The sequence below is a fragment of the Octopus bimaculoides genome, chromosome 7 (assembly GCF_046866305.1).
Source record: "Octopus bimaculoides isolate indiv1 chromosome 7, ASM4686630v1, whole genome shotgun sequence".
Classification (NCBI taxonomy): domain Eukaryota; kingdom Metazoa; phylum Mollusca; class Cephalopoda; order Octopoda; family Octopodidae; genus Octopus; species Octopus bimaculoides.
In genome coordinates, this window is record NC_142934.1 from 90,685,826 (window position 1) to 90,704,388 (window position 18,563).

The 18,563-nt window shown below is 37.0% G+C and overlaps 1 protein-coding gene and 1 non-coding gene across 4 annotated transcripts in view; both read left to right on the forward strand.

The window, feature by feature from the left end:
- LOC106870565 (neuropeptide FF receptor 2) overlaps nucleotides 1–14,053 on the forward strand; it is a 90,455-nt gene extending 76,402 nt beyond the window's left edge. For all 3 annotated transcript variants that reach the window (XM_089355617.1, XM_089355615.1, XM_089355616.1), the window contains one exon: nucleotides 7,621–14,053. In XM_089355617.1, coding sequence (XP_089211743.1) covers nucleotides 7,621–7,682 — 62 coding nt within the window. In that variant the 3' untranslated portion in view covers nucleotides 7,683–14,053. The remainder of the gene's footprint in view (nucleotides 1–7,620) is intronic.
- Trnam-cau (transfer RNA methionine (anticodon CAU)) lies at nucleotides 9,470–9,541 on the forward strand. The gene has a single exon. It is a non-coding gene; the product is annotated as a tRNA-Met (tRNA).
- Nucleotides 14,054–18,563: the final 4,510 nt, after the last annotated feature.

Sequence of the window (18,563 nt, forward strand, 5' to 3'; positions counted from 1 at the left end):
TTTGAATTACAGGCACAACAGAAACAGGAAGTAAGAGTGAGAGAAAGTTGTGGTGAAAGAGTACAGCAGGGTTCGTGGAGCTTTTATGTGTTTTCGCTCAATAAACACTCACAACGCCCGGTCTGGGAATCGAAACCGCGATCCTATGACCGCGAGTCCGCTGCCTTAACCACTGGGCCATTGCGCCTCCACACATTGAGAATTAATCGAAGACTAACAACCGAGTCGCTAACTCTTAGTTTGAAGGGTATGGGTTTGCAATCCAGGGGCAGGAATCAGCAACCAAATTCTTGATGCATTGAAGGACAGCGATGCAGACTTAACACCGAAGACATCACCGACATCATAAGCTGTTGTCTAAAAATCTCATCGTGGTTTTATCGGCCGATGAAGCATGTTGTTGCAGCCAAGATACTTTATAATGAAATCTGTCGAAGGATAATGTTGAAGCCAAAGACATGAGAACCCCACAATGTGGTAGAGGCCATAGCCACTCATAATATGAAAAAGTACTGTTGGGATGTTCCAGTGAAAACCTCAATAAAATGCAAACATAACAGACCAGACATTGTGATTTGGGACAGAGAAGACAAACTATGTACAATAATGGAAATCAGTGGCGCAACGGGTATCTATAGAAAGCTAAAGAACAACAACAACAAAAACACGCTGAACTATTGAGAAATTTACAGCTATTCCACCCGGATTACATATTCAGATTTATACCCTTAATTATTGGGCCACTTGGATATGTAACTAACTGCCTCAGCACCAGTCTTGAGAAAATAAGGTTCTCAAAGCCAGAAAGGAGAAAACTAATTAGATTACAATTACAAGCCATCAATAGAACTGTCAGAGTATGTAAAACTTTTCAAAAGTTTAGCTTATAAAAATATATGCACGTCTTGATGTGTAACTCTTCGTATGAGTATACATACATAAAACAAAACCTCCAGATCTGCAGATACACCGTCTCCCTTGGACATGTATGTTCTGGGCATACACGCACAACTGACCGGTTGATGTTTAAATTCCAATGAAGAAGTTTGGGATCGAGATTAAAAACCAGCTTTTTCTCCATTGGCCAGAAATCTAGAAATAAAACAAAATTACATACACACATACATACACACATGCATACATACCCACGCACACGCGTACATACATACATAGACACACACATACATACATACATACACACATACACACACATATACATCCATGCATGCATGCACACATACACACATACATACATACATGCATACATAAATACATACACATACATACACACACACAGATACATACACATGCATACATGCATACATACATAATAATACATACATACACAAACACACACACAGATACATACATACATAATACGTATATACATACATACATACATATATACATACATACATAATACGTACATACATACACATACATACATATATATACACACACACATAATACATACATACATACACACATACATACATACACACACACATACATACATGCACACATACATACATGCACACATACATACATACACACATACATACATACATACATACATACATACGTACATATCTATGTAGGTGGGTGCATACCATGAATAGATTAAATCAGTTCTGCTTTGTTTTTGTTAGTATTGTTAGTTTTTTTTCTTCCTTTCTTTCTTTCTTTCTTTCTTTCTTTCTTTCTTTCTTTCTTTTTTCGCTTCTTAGTTTGTCCTGCAGATTACATTAAGTTACAATCTCTCTAAACAGAGTTTATGAAACACTACGAAATTCTTGTTTTGAAGATGCAGTCTGGATGTATTGTGAAAGCTAATTACAAATGCGTGTGTGTGTGTGCGCGCGCGTGCGTGTGTGTGTGTGTGTGTGTGTGTTTTTATGTGAGTGTATGTGCGTCTATGTGTATGTATGCGTCTGTGCATGTGCGTATGTGCGTGTGCCTGTGTGCGGGCATGTGTTTATATGCGTGTGTGTATGTGCATTCTTTCATGTATCGACTGCCTCGTCCCGCTGCCAACAATTTTTCTGTTTCTCTTGTTGGTATTTCGCCTCAGCTCAACTCTACCCAATCGGATTACTAATCTGAAAGACATTCCGACCGTGACTAACCACCTCAACACTAGGGTATCTATGATTTCTTTACTCAGTGCGTCCTTCCCTATTCTTAAAACAGAAACTGGGGGGTTAAGGAGAATTTGACTGCACTTTCTGACAAGTTGAGCGATCATTTCTTCTTCTTCATAGGCTCATCATATAGTCATACATGAATGCATGCACAAACGCGCGCGTGCGCACACACACACACACACGCATATGCACACTCACAGATGTGTGTATATATACATACACGCACATATGTATGCATATAGATGTGTGTGTATGTATGTATATACACACACACACACACACACACATACATATATATAATAATATAGATTTAATCAAAAGATTAAATGTGGTACCTAAAATGTTTGAGGCACCAGAATTTGGTAGGATAAAAACCAAAAACAAAAACAAAATCGAGAGATTTGGTGAATAAAATTTGAAGATAAGCAACAAAAATTCAATAGGTTATAGCAGTACGTACGTTTCGTACAAGCTCCATTTATTCAAGTAGTGAGAACACCACAGAATGTACAATGAAAATGTACTCCTCGGCTGCATAATGGAATTTCATTTTAGAAAGACATTTTGAAGATGTTTGCAAAAAACAAGAGTAAGAGAAGAAAACATACCATCTCGACTATGCTACTGTTTCACAGACAAGTATAGTCATACATGAATGCATGCACAAACACGCGCGTGCGCGCACACACACAAACGCATATGCACACTCACATGCACAGATGTGTGTATATATACATACACGCACATGAAACAGCAGCATAGTCTCTTACTCTTGTTTTTTGCAAACATCTTCAAAATGTCTTTCTAAAATGAAATTCCATTATGCAGCCGAGGAGTACATTTTCATTGTACATTCTGTGGTGTTCTCACTACTTGAATAAATGGAACTTGTACAAAACGTACGTACTGCTATAACCTATTGAATTTTTGTTGCTTATCTTCATATATATATATATATATATATATATATATATATATACTCATATATATAAGCAAACATTCAAACACTGAGATATATATATATATATATATATATATATATATATATATATATATATATATATATATATATACATAAATAGTTGGAATTTACAAAATAGAAGCGGTGTGTAAACAACAAACAGGTGTATTAGTTTGATGATCGGGAAGGTGAGAAAGTCGTTTACGTTCCGAGCCTACGCTCTTCAACAGAAAGGAACACGAGTAAACAGGAACAGGAGGAAAGAGTGAGAGAAAGTTGTGGTGAAAGAGTACAGCAGAGCTCGCCACCACACTTTAGGTGTTTTCGCTCAATAAACACTGACAACGCCCAGTCTGGGAATCGAAACCACGATATTTTGACTTATAAAATATACTTATATATATATATATATATATATATATATATATATATATATATATATATATATATATATACTATTACCAATTGGTTGATAACTGATGAAAAATTACGGACCTTCTGTTTGTCTTCCGTTCGTTTTTACATTCAGTATACATTACATCCTTTGTTCATACATTTTTCATGTATACACACACACACACACACACATACATATATATATATATATATATATATATATATATATATATATATATATATATATATATATATATATATATATATATACGTAAGTTGTTTTATGTCAAATAAATGGGAGAGGAGTACAAAGTGCATGCTGTAGAGGATATGAGTTTCTTTTATTATTATTGAAACTAAGATTGAGAATGAGTTTGTCTCGCGACTCGAGTTTCACGCCATTGCAATCTTCAGTTTTGTCTGAAGATCGCAGTGACGTGAAACGGTTTTCGAAGTTACAGAACTCTCAGTCTCACGAAGCCAACCATCGGCGAAACTTCGAAGTCAGTGCCTACGTGTTCCTTGTAAAAACACTGCCACGATCTACCTGCGAGCATCAAGTACTTTCCCATTCAGTTATTGATGGTTTTACGTTTATGATTATACATAAAACGTATACATTAACATTTGTGAATAAGTGAGCCTAGTTGAGTGTGTATGCGCATGTGTGTGTGGAGACAGTTGAGTGTATTTGATGTGTATGTGTGTGTGTTCATTTATATAATACATATCTGAGTGTGTGAATGTGTTTATTTTTGTCTCTGTGTAGATGAGTGAGTGTATAAAGACACTTATCTATACACGTCTTTATCTCTTTCTCTCTCTCTCTCTCTCTCTCTCTCTCTCTCTCTTCCTCCTCTGTTACTTTATGTCTCTCTATATATATGTGTGTGTATAAATATGCACACTCATGTACATATATATACATTTATATGCATACATATATATATATATATATATATATATATATATATATATATATGCACTGATATTTACACGTATATATTTTCAGAAATATACGTATACACATACACACATATACATATATATATGTGTGTGCGTATACACGCACATCACAAACACACACACATACATACATACATCAATGTACACAAGCGCACGCCGCATGCAAACATATCCACAAGTGTTATACACTTTGCAGAGTCCACTTTTAAACTTGCAGTACAAAGCTACTGTTAATATAAAGTTGCCCTTTGATATTTCATATTTCATTTGATAACCTCGCATCTCTCTCTGCACTGCAACGCCATCTGTCACTGCTATTTACTATCACTTCATAGAATGTCATTAGTCACTGTTGAAAATCGGTTCGCTGAAACAAATGGCGGTTTTGGTGATTAAATAGTCTTCACAAAAAGACGAGCGCATGGTAGTGCAGTTAACAAACACGCTTCGCAGCCATGTTGTTTCGAGATCAGTTTCCAACGGTCCATCCAGTGACTTGTGAGTGAATTTGGTAGAAAGAGACTGTGTTATTTCTTTACTACCCAAAAGAGGCTACACACAGAGGGGACAAACAAGGACAGACAAAGGGATTAAGTCGATTACATCGACCCCAGTGCGTAACTGGTACTTATTTAATCGATCCCGAAAGGATGAAAGGCAAAGTCGACCTCGGCGGAATTTGAACTCAGAACGTAGCGGCAGACGAAATACCGCTAAACATTTCACCCGGCGTGGTAACGTCTCTTATTTCTTTATTACCCACAAGGGACTAAACATAGAGGGGACAAACAAGGACAGACAAACGGATTAAGTCGATTACATCGACCCCAGTGCGTAACTGGTATTTATTTAATCAATTCCGAAAGGATGAAAGGCAAAGTCAACCTCGGCGGAATTTGAACTCAGAACGTAGCGGCAGACGAAATACCGCCAAGCATTTCGCCTGGCGTGATAATGTTTCTGCCAGCTCGCCGCCTTATGTGTGGAAGCCCATCGTGTATGTGTGTGTGTTCTTGTCTGTGTTTGTGAACCTCACTAAACAGCCGGTGTTAGTTTATTTACACTTTCTTGACTTAACGGACCTATACAATAAGGACCAGACTCATAAAAAAAATATAAGTACTTGGGACAATGTGTTCAACTAAACACTTTAATTCAGTGCCCCAGCATAGCCGCAGTCCAATAACTGAAATAAAAGAGAAAAGACAAAGAAAGAAAAATAAATTTACGTATCCAGTAGTACATGGCGAGCGTGTGGCCTAGTGATTAGGGGTGTTGTCTTTACGATCTTAAAGTAGTGGGTTCGATTTGTGGTCCGGATGGCACATCATTTCATTGTGATCCTGTCCATTGAGCAGAAAATGTGTAGCTGACCATCGTTGGTGCTGCCTTCTCTTACTCCATCTGTTACATCCTCGATATTTGTCTGAATGTTCAGTATTTGGTGTAGAACAAGGCGGCGAGCTGGCAGAAGCGTTAGCACGCCGGGCGAAATGCTTAGCGGTATTTCGTTCTGAGTTCAAATTCCGCCGAGGTCGACTTTGCCTTTCATCCTTTCGAGGTCGATTAAATAAATACCAGTTACGCACTGAGGTCGATATAATCGACTTAATCCCTTTGTCTGTCCTTGTTTGTCCCCTCTGTGTGTAGCCCCTTGCGGTCAGTAAAGAAATAAAAAAACTACAAACTACAGACTCAATTCCAACAGTGAAAAAGTGTGGCCGATCCAATTGGGGAACTTGTGAGAACTTTATTGAAGACACAACTTATAAATTTAAATCCGGATAAGTTTTTAGTGTAAAACGCTTGTCTACAAAGAATGTAATATATGTCATCCCCGTCCAATGTAGTCTTCCATGGAAGCAGGGAATACAACACTGGACAAACCAAACTCACATTAAGAATGAGATTAAACATTCATCGTCAACAAATTTGTGATCCCAAAACTAGACGAATACCACTTAGTGAACATTTGAACAGATACGCGAAAACCAAATCTCCCAAATTTCTTGTTTTCCTACTCTATCAATGTGCAAAAATTACTCCAGAGGAAACAAGAATTTATAAGAAAAGTCCGTTAATTAAAAATTAAAAGCCAATGCTGAACAGGCTATAAAAATCATCAGTAATACACAATTCTCTTTGTCCTGTGAATTAATTGCTATAGCATGTCAACTTGGATTCGTTCTTAAGAAAACCAAAATACATTTAGAAGCTATAAACATAATTCGAGACAAATCTCTATATATTATACGCTTTTGAAAATCTAATGCGAAACCGGTATTCTTGTATTTTGAATTTAATTAAATTCTAATTAATCCTAATATATTTTCTGTACATTTTCACCTTCATTTCTTCTATTCCTTCACTCGTTTAGATTAATAACGATTTATATATATATATATATATATATATATATATATATATATATATATATATGCGTGTGTATGTATGCATGTATGTGTATTCATACATTTATACATATGTGTGTAAGCTTAAATGTATATACTTATGTGAGTATTCATATTTATCTCTTGTCATTTGACAGCCGGAATGGGTTTGTTTCTGTCCGCGTAACTTAGACGGCCGGCTAAAAAGAGGCCGATAGAAGAAGTGCCAGATAGGAAATAATCAACTAAAACACCCTTTTGAAGCAATGCCCCAGCCTGGTCGCAATCCAGTGACTAAAACAACTAAAAGAATGAATATATTGAAGTCACCATACTTACATCTCTGCGTATATATATATATATATATATATATATATATATATATATATATATATATATATGCATATATGGGCACAGGACGCCACGAAACGTGCACAACAAAAAAGTAAGAAGCACGAGTACATGGAACATGAACTATTCTTTCGAACAACGAAAGACACAAATGGAAAACATAACAAACGTAAAGAACGACCCTTCATCAGTTGTTGGCTGTTTTTCTAGTCTCGTATTTCGAGCATTTAACAACAATATACGCTTTCGATAAAACAGTTGCTCCCGCAACATACATGTATATTATATCTATGCACACATATATATATTGTTGTATTTGGGGATGGTCATGTTGCCAGTTTAACCAATAAATATATATATATACATATATATACATACACATATATATAATTTTTTTTTTTTTTTTTTTCAGTTCAGGAGCGCCCCCATACTGAGGTGACAATTTCTGAAGAGACATTAAACGAAGATATATAATTCACCACCGTATACACACACACACACACACACACACATTTTCTCTCTTTCTCTCTCTCTCTCTCTCTCTTTCCTCCATACTTTGTTCGCTGTTGTGTGTCGGCTACGTATGCCTATGTGCAAGAGTATTTGTGTATGCATAACTGATTATGTAAGTTGTTGTTAGTGTGTGTGTGTGTGTGTGTGTGTGTGTGTGTGTGTGTGTGTGTGCGTGCGTGCGCTTGTGTGTGTAAGTTTGCAGTCAGTTAACTTATCTAGATGCTTGCTTCCTTGGCTTATTCTGTTTAATAGTTATTTTGCTGTACCACGATACACAGTCACACACACACGCACGCACCACCGCCGTTTCACACACACACACACACACACACACACACACATATATATATATATATATATATATGTGTGTGTGTGCACATACAAGCAGGGAGAGAGGGGGGAAGAGATAGAGATAATCATGAACCTAGCAATACTATTTTGATGAAGCTTAAATGACATGTTTAGTATTTTAATCGTTGAGAGTGTACAACAGCTCGAGTGGTAGTCGGGGCTACGGGTTTTTGTCTACGTGAATTAACGAAACGGGAAAAAAATATAGCATGGTTACCACGTGGTGTTTGAGCTTCGTTATAGGTGTGTGTGTGTGTGTGTGTGTGCATAAAATATGCCGCAAAATGCAGAATGATGGAAACTTCACATGCGCTTTATTACTTAAGAATTTAGAAACTTCGAGATTCGTAAAATGCTCCGTTTTTGACGGTAAAACTCGAAGTAGATAAAGCTTTAAATAAAGGATGTAAAGAGTCGTAGGCTTCCCGTCTTCACGGCACGCGTTTTTCCATGGAACCAAAGCAATTCTTCGAATTTCTCTGTTCATTTTAGAAACTGTATTCCTACCAGCGAGAAATGTGTGGTGTTTACGCCATAAGAATTTTAAAACTTCGAGAGAACGTGAAATAATTCATTTTTACTGCTGAAAATCAAAGTTGACAAAGCTATAATTTATAGCATGTAAATAAAAAAAATCCCTTTGGGTAAAAAATATCGAAAGGGTTTTTTAATCCAATATTTGCACGCTATTATTTACAGCCTTATCTATTTCGAGCGCCACAGTTAAAAGTGAATTTTTTCCACTTTATACATAATTTTAAACAACAATAAAAAGCATGCCCTTTTATTTGATTTTATCAAAGGTAAAAGTATTTCACAAACCCAGGCTACTCTTTTGTCAACCCCAGGGTAAGGCAAGAGTTAACTGAAACCTATCCACCCAAGTTCTATAGATTTTGGGTGGATAGAGTGACAAGAACAGGGTGGATTTACCGGACCGCTAGAATATTGAATAAAATACCTCTGGGTATTTAGTTAGAACCTGTAACCACTAGGCCACGCTGCCTAGTGGTTTGAGTGTCACGGTCGTAAGATCATGGTTTCGATTCCTGAATTGATTTATAGAATCGATTTGTTTCTGGCCGACCTGAAAATGGCAAATGAAGAGACAACCAGAAAAATATGCAACGCATAGATCTATACATGTGGTCTGTCAAATATGACTCTCATAGTATCGGCAGAGGGAAATGCTGCCTTTCAATAAGTAAATTAAGAGCCCTGCAACATGGATTGTGTAGTTACTAAACTGATATTTCATACATTTGAAACAATCCAATGAATAGAAATAAATGAGTAATAAATATATAATATATGATGGATGATGTATTAGAAGTAACATAATCAAGAGCAGACGATGTAAGAAATAATACATTATATAGTTGCCTAACCGCTCGTCAAGCAGAGTGGCGCAGTGGAAGCGTGCTGGGCCCATAACCCAGAGGTCCGTAGATCGAAACTACGCTCTGCTAAGAAATGACGTTTATTTATTTTTTTTTCCTAATATCTTTTACATCGCAACTGACTTATCTATCGTCATATACATGTGAATATAACTGCAGGAGGAAGTACAAATTCTATCATACAACAGAATGTTTTACAGGATAAACGGGTTACCAACTGACCAGGGTTGCACCAAAACCCAAATAGCGTAGAGGACAGAGACGACAACAACAGGACTTAGTATACATGGGTAGCATGACAAAATATATTACTTAAATATCTTATAATGTAGTGGCAGTTAAAACGATCTTGGTTTCCCAACGTGGTGGTCACAGTATATTCCTAAAAGAATCAAAAACACAAAATATTTTGCTTTTGAAATATTTGATCGATTTACGATGTTCCTGAATATACTACGCAATAATAATTTGGTTTCCAAACTTAGTTTGATACGAAACCCATTTACATGATTTTCAAGACCTTACGATTTCCCGACCATGTGTTCTTGTGTTCGGTCTCACTGCGTGGTACCTTCAATAAGTGTCTTCTGTTATAGCCTCAAGCCGACCAAAGATTTGTGAATAGATTATATACATATACATTCTTTTATTGAACGTTGATATGTTCGCGTCTATTTCTGGATATTTACACTACCAGGACTTTAACCAAGATGGATTTACGCACGATTGCACCTATGGACTTTTATGTTTCGAGCCTAAGCTCTTCCACAGAAAGGAACACGATGAAATGAACAGAGAGAGAATTAAAAAAATCTTTTGGAGCTAGCGGTCAATCATAGCGGCTGGTTGGACTATATATATATATGTGTGTGTGTGTGTGTGTGTGTGTGTGTAAGAACGACCGTGCGAACCCAAAAAGGAGAAATGGTGACGAATGGAAAGACAGGACTCCTTTTATTTAAAACGCGTCACACGGTCGAAAACAAAATTTATATCAAAGATGATATACAAATATGTTATACTACGATAACATAAATAGCCAGTAAAGGAAGACAGTAAACACAACTGTATGAGATGAATAACAGAAATATTTATTGTGACATTAAAATGTATGTTTGTGTGTGAGTGTGAATGCGACATAATGAAAACATAATAAAAGACAGGCCGTCGTATAAAGAAAAGAGTGTGTGTAAGTGATACATGTATGTGTATGCGTTATATACAGCAGATGAAAAGAGTCAGTAACACGTGTGAGCATTTATACCAGTTCTTAGAGTTACAATAGGAAGAGTCTGTATGTGAAAGAAGTTGAGGCGTATGTGTGTGGCAGAGCTATCACTAGTTGTGATGTTGTGGCTTCCATGCCGGGCCGGGTTCTTGTTATACAGATGTTCGTCGCAGGCTGAACTCTTGTCTATTAATTATCGTGGTGAATATGAAACACCTAACAGAATCGAAGAGAGAGAAATGTGCCGCGGTAGTTTGGTTATTGGTGTACATAGAAATCATGTTCATGATATTGGCGAATCTCGTTGTTCGTAGTTAAAGTCGTGTTGACTATGTTGGCGATGCTGGTGGCGAGGACGATGCTGGTAGTCGTAGAAATCGTGTTGCTGCTGTGCTTGTTGTAGTTGAACGAAGCTGTGCCTGTTGTCGCTGGCTGCTGCTGCTGCTGTGTGGTACACGGAACAGGTCCCTAAGAGATCTGAACCGAGACGAATTTGCCGGGTATAATTTGGTTTATTTATAGTTGATGGTAGGCTCCCAAGGCATCAGAAAAATAGTCTATCACGTGACCTTATTAGGGGCTGTGATTGGTCAGTTTGCGTTCTGGCGGGAACGGTTCGAAGATGTTGCCGCTTCGAATCATAATCAGTCACGTGATGACAGGAAAATGTGTTTTCCACTACGCCCGCGCTTGTTTATATTTAAGAGCGGGGAAGATGGCTTCTTTGTATACAATGGCGATCGAGGTGTTAGTTTCACTACATATATATATATATATATATATATATATATATATATACATATATATATATACATATATATATATGTATGTGTATATACATATGTATATATATACATACATATATATATATGTATGCATATATATATATACATACATATATATTCATATATACACACACATATATATACACGCATACATATATATATACACACTCACATATATATATGCATATGTATATATACATGCATATATATACACACACATATATATATACACACACACACACACACACACACATTATATATACATATACATACATACATACATACATGCATATATATATATATATATATATATATATATATATATATATATACACGACGGATGGATGGATATAGACGTGTGTATATAAGTGTATTTGTGTGAGGCTATGTCTGGACATCAGATGATGGTTGTAAAATGTGCATTTATCTCATACAAGCGAAGTTATTCACTTCCAGTCTTCCGTAAAAGAAACATGTCCGACCACGGGGAAATATTGCCATCTTTGGAAAAAGGTGAACTTTGGCGACAAGAAAGACACCCTGTTGTTGAAAATCTGCTGCAACAAATTCCAGCTAACCCATGCAAGCATGGAAAAGTGGACGTTAACTGATGGAGATGATGGTGGTGGTGGGGTGGTGGGGGTGGGGGTGGGGGTGCAGAATCTTGATCCTATTTTCTACAGACGACCAACACCACTCTAATGTTAATGAACCATTAGAAGAAACAAAAATTGATTCGTGGAGAGAATTTATCCTTTTTATCTTTTACTTATTTCAGTCAGTGGACTGCGGCCATGCTGGGGCACTGCCTTGCAGCGTTTTCAGTCGAATAGATCGATTCCAGCACTTATACTCTTTTAAGTCTAGCACTTATTCTGGCGGTCTCATTTACAAACGTGCTAAGTTACGGGGACGCAAACAAAACAACGTCGGTTGCCAAACGGATGTGGGACAAACACACGCACAAAAACACACAGAAACATACATGCATATATGCGACAGGTTTCCACACAGTTTCCGTCTACCAAATTCACTTACAAGTTATTAGTCTATAGTTCAAGACACCTGCCCACGGTGCTGTGCAGTGGAACTGAACACGAAGCCACGTAGTTATAAGCAAGAATCTTAACCAGACACCCATGCATGGAGAGGAATTTGTTTTTCATGATATTTAAAATATAATTTGTGAATGAATGTTAACTTTTCAAAATGGGTCTCGATTATAAAAGTTTGAGAACACTGGTCTACAGTTTGAATAATGAATGCGAACAGCGAAGGCATTTGGCAAACCTGTTACCAGCGTTGCATTATTCAAGTGTCGGAAAAACCTTGAAATTTCAAATAGGTGAGCTGCTAATAAGCTCTACAGGATACATATAACTAATGTTGTAATTAGTGGCATTACCGTAAAATTGCCGAGAATGCCTCCTTGGTGTACTGGTATTCCTGGGTGTTCTGCGCTGGGTACATATCCACTCACGTGCAAAAAGTTATTTGCGACAGACTGACATCTTGTTCCGGAGAAAGATTTATCTCTTATCGGTTACTACTATGGTCAGAGGAGTGGAAGTGGTGAACGACAGAGGTTTATGGAAGAACCTGCTGCGTGAAGAATTGTGTAGCTTTATGCTTTACGTTTCGTGAATCGTCTGAGGTTTTGGTGATTAGAAGCAGATTAAGTATTGGATTCAAAATAAATTTGTTCGATTTTTTTTTTCTGCTTGGCAATCCATCATCACATGGTTGAAAAGAGATCAAATTCACTTAAATTTCAAAGACGATAAATTAAAGTTGCGGAGGGAAAATAAAGCTACAAAAAAAAATCACCTTAAACGTTACAATAAAAATAATTTTCGTTTGAATTGAAATAACTGGAAATTATTAAAATACACGGAAAACAACGAACGAATTTATGTGACAAAAAGTGGAAAGAATTAAAAATATAAGAGTAGGTATTTCAGATAAGTATATAAGCTACACTGGCTAATCAAATAGAAACTACCATTATTTTATTATTAAGGAAAAAGAGTGCATGTGGGGGGAGATAACCTACGTTTTCAGCTTTGATTTGGTAATAAGCTTGTATACATAATGCTGTTTGTACTTGTTTTGTTGTTGTTTAACCTCAGGTCAGAGCTTGCCGGAGGAGACCTATGATCAAAATCGCTCCATTTTGACAATCTCGTAGTTTTCCTGACTCAGTCTGTCTAGGGCTAAATTGTCCAATGTGCTTTTTTTTTAAACGATTGTACACTGAGATTTAAGGAAGATTTGACTACTATTTCTAACACGTCGAGCGACTGCGGAGAGGCCTCCTCTTTGGTCTGTTTGTATGTGTGTGAGCGATGGAGAGAACTGATATATGATTTTGTTCTTAAATGTGTGTGCGTGCGTGTGTGTACGTGTATGTATGTGTGTGCATGTATGCGTGCGTGTGTGTGTGTGTGTGTGGCATAAATATATTCTCAAATTATGGCATGTGTACATATTGTTATATTCCGTATGTGAGAGTTTGCTCTTTTATTCAGTTTTGTCAATAAATATAAGAAAATCGTCAAATAAATACAATGTTGTCTTCAACTTCTTTCGTTATTGGAATATGTTCAAATATTGTAAAATAAATATTCATTTCAAATTCTGGCACAAAGCCGGAAATTTCGGGAGAGGCGTAAGACTATTACGTTGACGCCAGTGCTCAACTAGTATTTATTTTATCGACCCTGGAAGGAAGAAAGGTGAAGTCCACTTCGTCAGAATTTGAACTCTGAACCTAAAGACGAACGATATGTCGCTAAGCATTTTGCCCGGCGTGCTAACGATTCTGCCATCTCGCCGCCATATAAATGCTCAAATATTGCGAAATAAATAATAAGTGAAAAGGTATTGGATAATTTTTAGATGGACTCTGATATTAATATGAATCTGGGCAGGGCGATGGAATGACAGAAGTGTTAGACCGGCGGAAAAAATGCTTTGTGGGATTTGTTCCGGCTCGCTATATTCTGAGTTCGAAACCTGCCTGCTGGCCTTGAGCCTAATTTAGAAATTAATATTATTAGAGCAGTGGATTGACAGACTCATGAAAGCGTCGGAAAAAATAACGCAAGTATTTCATCCGGTCCATTATGTGCTGGTTCAAATCCCGCTGAGGTCCGCTTTACTATTGTAATGAAAGATAAGATAACATACATAGATACATACATACATACATACATACATACATACATACATACATACACACGCAGTACCAGGCAATGACTTTCATGGCTTCTGGTCTCAACCGGTTGGAAGTGTTAAGATGTGCATGTTTTATCTTAGGGTAAAAGATAGCCTACAACAAATATTCTGCTCAATACCACAAATTTGTTTGTCAATTGTTTGATCTTAACCTGTTGAGCATGTCCCTTTGTAGCCGACGATGTGTGTACTTTTGATCACGAGCAGAAGTAGCTATGTATCAAGAAGAATTTTTTTGAGAGTTCAATAATTCACCTCTGGAAACATGAGTGTTTTGTTCATCATTCTTAAACAACCATTATTCAGGTACCTTTTCAGCAGAATGGACTATTCGATGTAAAGAAAATTCTAACTGGGCACCACCTGCAAGGTCATGTGCAGTTTATCTTGATATGATATCACTATGTCGCGCACATATGTGCCTGGAGTACCCCATACATACATATGAACACACATACATATAATAAATATGAATAAAGATATTATTCACATTATGTTACGAACGTTTCCATAGAATGGTTACGTATTTGCTCAATGATGTATTGTATTATATAATCACATAACCAGACCATTTCATCAGACATCTTTGTACAATTGACAGATATACTGAGACAGACAGACAGACAAACAGACAGACAAACAGACAGACAAGCAGATAGATAGATAGATAGATAGATAGATAGATAGATAGATAGATAGATAGATAGATAGAACTGGGTTCCAATCAGTTCTACCAAATTCCACTCATAAGATATCGGTCAATTCATGGCTGTCTTCGTTTTTTTTTCTTTTAGAATTACACACTAAGATAATAATTGTTCTCATTACAAACGTTATAATTTTAATTGAATAAAATATCGTGTTTACGCCAAATACGCTAGCGTCTATTATACTATGGCAGTAGGCGCCTGGCCAAAGTGCCACGCAGTAAGAAACCAAGTGGATACGAAATGAACTACTTTACTATACATCCATTCCTATTGCTGTAGTGAGTGTCGATAGTAATGACGTGACATTTCATAACTTATACAAACCTAAAAACATTGCCGAATGAGACAAGGTATGTGACAGATGTTTCAATAACTTTAGTTGCGGAAGGTTTGTTCATATATCGTCTGATTCCCGATCATTTTCCATCTCAATATTGGTCTTTTGTAAGATCGTCTGCGTGTATATATGCGTATTTGGGCAGGCGTTTTTTTTTTCTTGTTCATATGTATTATTCGCGTCGTGTGTATGTTCGTGTGTGTGCGTGTGCATGTTTGCGCGCGCGTCTGGGATTTTATGTGTGTGTATTTGTATGTATACTTGGGTATGAGAGTTCTGTCAGTATACGTCGTACGTAAGTCCGTGTGTATGTATTTGTATGTCCTTCAGTTGCCGAAGATAATAAACTCTGAGCCCAAATAATTACTTTTCTTGATTCTTTTACACGAATCTTTTCTTTCTCATAAAATCTTTGTTTAAAAACAAAATAATTAAAAATGAATTACAAGCAAAGACAAGGTTACAGCTGTGCCACTACTGAGGTCACATCTGTCTGAAGTATATTATAAGGCAGCGGATTAGTAGCTGCTTCAGCGGATTCCGGAGTTCGAATGCTGCTATCACTGCTATGCTTTGGATTAAACAGTTTATTTGTCCTGACTTTGTCCACATAGACGCAGGCATGGCGGAGTGGTTAGGAAACTCACTTTGCATCCACGAGGCTTCAGGTTCAGTACCACTGCGTGGCACCTTAGGCATGTATCTTCTGCTATAGAAGATATATGCCCCGAACCGACCAATGCCTTGTGAGTGAGTTCGTAGACGGAAGCTGTGTGAAAGCTCGTCGTATATTCATGTGTGTGTGTGTGTGTGTGTGTGGATTGCCTATGTCATAAAAATTTAGAAACTTCGAGAAAGTGAAGAGGTTCTTTTTTAACGGTTGAACGCGAAGTGCATAAAACTCTAGATAACGGTTTCTTTCGATAATGGCACCAGGCAGCACTTTAAGAGAGGGTCTAAATCGATGCTGATCCCAGTGTTGCCCTAATACTTATTCTATCAACCCCGAAAGGACGAAAAGCAAAGTTGGCCTCGGCCACCTTTGAAAAAAGGAATTTATAAATAATCGGTGGAAATATTCACGCAGTTTCCGTCGACCAAAAATTCAGCTACAAATCGTTGGTGACATCTTGAACAAGGTAGAGAATTCCAGGCCATGACGTCACGTAATGAGTTCGAACTCAAAACTAAATAGTTGCAGTGCCTATATTTGAACCAGGCACCGGTCATTCGTTCGTGTGATGTCACCCAACGTAATAAAGCTGAAATATTACACACTCGCAGTCTTCCACCCTACACAACCCGCTGATAGTTTATTTCAATGGAGATATAATTACGAAATGGCTGCACATGATATTCATACATATATACATACACACACACACACACACACACATATATATATATATATATATATATATATATATATATATATATACATATATGCATATATCTATATATATATATATATATATATATATATATATATATATATATATATATATATATATACATATATATATATATATATATATATACATATATGCATATAGTATATATGTATGTGTGTGTGTGTACAGACACACACACGCATGCACACACACACACATTACAGTCGTAATTACATTTCAAAATGGTTCAACAGTTGCTTCTGTCAGTTCAATATAGAATTGTGACAGATTGAGAAATACTGACCAATTTACTTCTGTCTCCCCCCTCTCTCTCACACTTTCTCTCACTCTCTCTCTCCCGCTCTCTCTCTCACTCTCTCTCTCTCTCACTCACTCTCACTCACTCTCTCTCTCTCTCTCCTCTCTCTCTGTATACAATATATATATACTTTATTTAAAAGTAAAAACTGTCCGATGAACGGGAACGTGAAACTCAGAGTAACAGTTTTTTTGTTATATTTCTGCTACTTTTAAATAAAGCATATTACTCTACCTCTGGTATTTGAGTACTCTTTTTTCCACCTTGTTGCACATTTCATGTGCTTACTCCGGTATATATATATATATATATATATATATATATATATATATATAAGTAAATTTATATGTATGCGTGTCATTGGTTTATACACGCACATACACAATCACACGTACACAGCCGTAGTAGTAGCAGTAGTAGTAGTAGTAGTAGTAGTAGTAGTAGTAGTAGTAGTAGTAAGTAAGTAAGTAAGTAAGTAAGTAACAAGAGTTGTGTGATGACGCCTTTTCGATCCTCTCTTGAAAACCCGTTTGATTTCAAGCATTGACGATCGCCGCCATCCGAAATTGTCTTTGTGGTGCTTTTGTGAAGGATCGAAATTATCTAAAGAGGGGTTGTCCTTTTCAATACCCGATGATGAACAACAGTTTTGTTTCACAAACTACTAATATTTTATATACGCAGAAGGCGACTAACTGGCAGAATCGTTAGCACGGCGGGTGAAATGCTTAGCGGTATTTCGTCTGTCTTTATGTTCTGAGTTCAAATTCCGCCGAGGTCGACTTTGTCTTTCATCCTTTCGAGATCGATAAATTAAGTACCAGCTGCATATTGGAGTCGATCTAATCGACTGGTCCCCTCCCTTAAAATTTCGGGCCTTGTACCTAGAGTAGAAAAGAATCGTTTATCACGCTTAGCAGCGTTTAGTCTGTCTACGTTCTGAGTTCAAATTCCGCCCAGGTCGACTTTGCCTTTCATCCTTTCGAGGTCGATAAATTAAGTACCAGCTGCATATTGGAGTCGATCTAATCGACTGGTCCACTCCCCTAAAATTTCGGGCCTTGTACCTAGAGTAGAAAAGAGT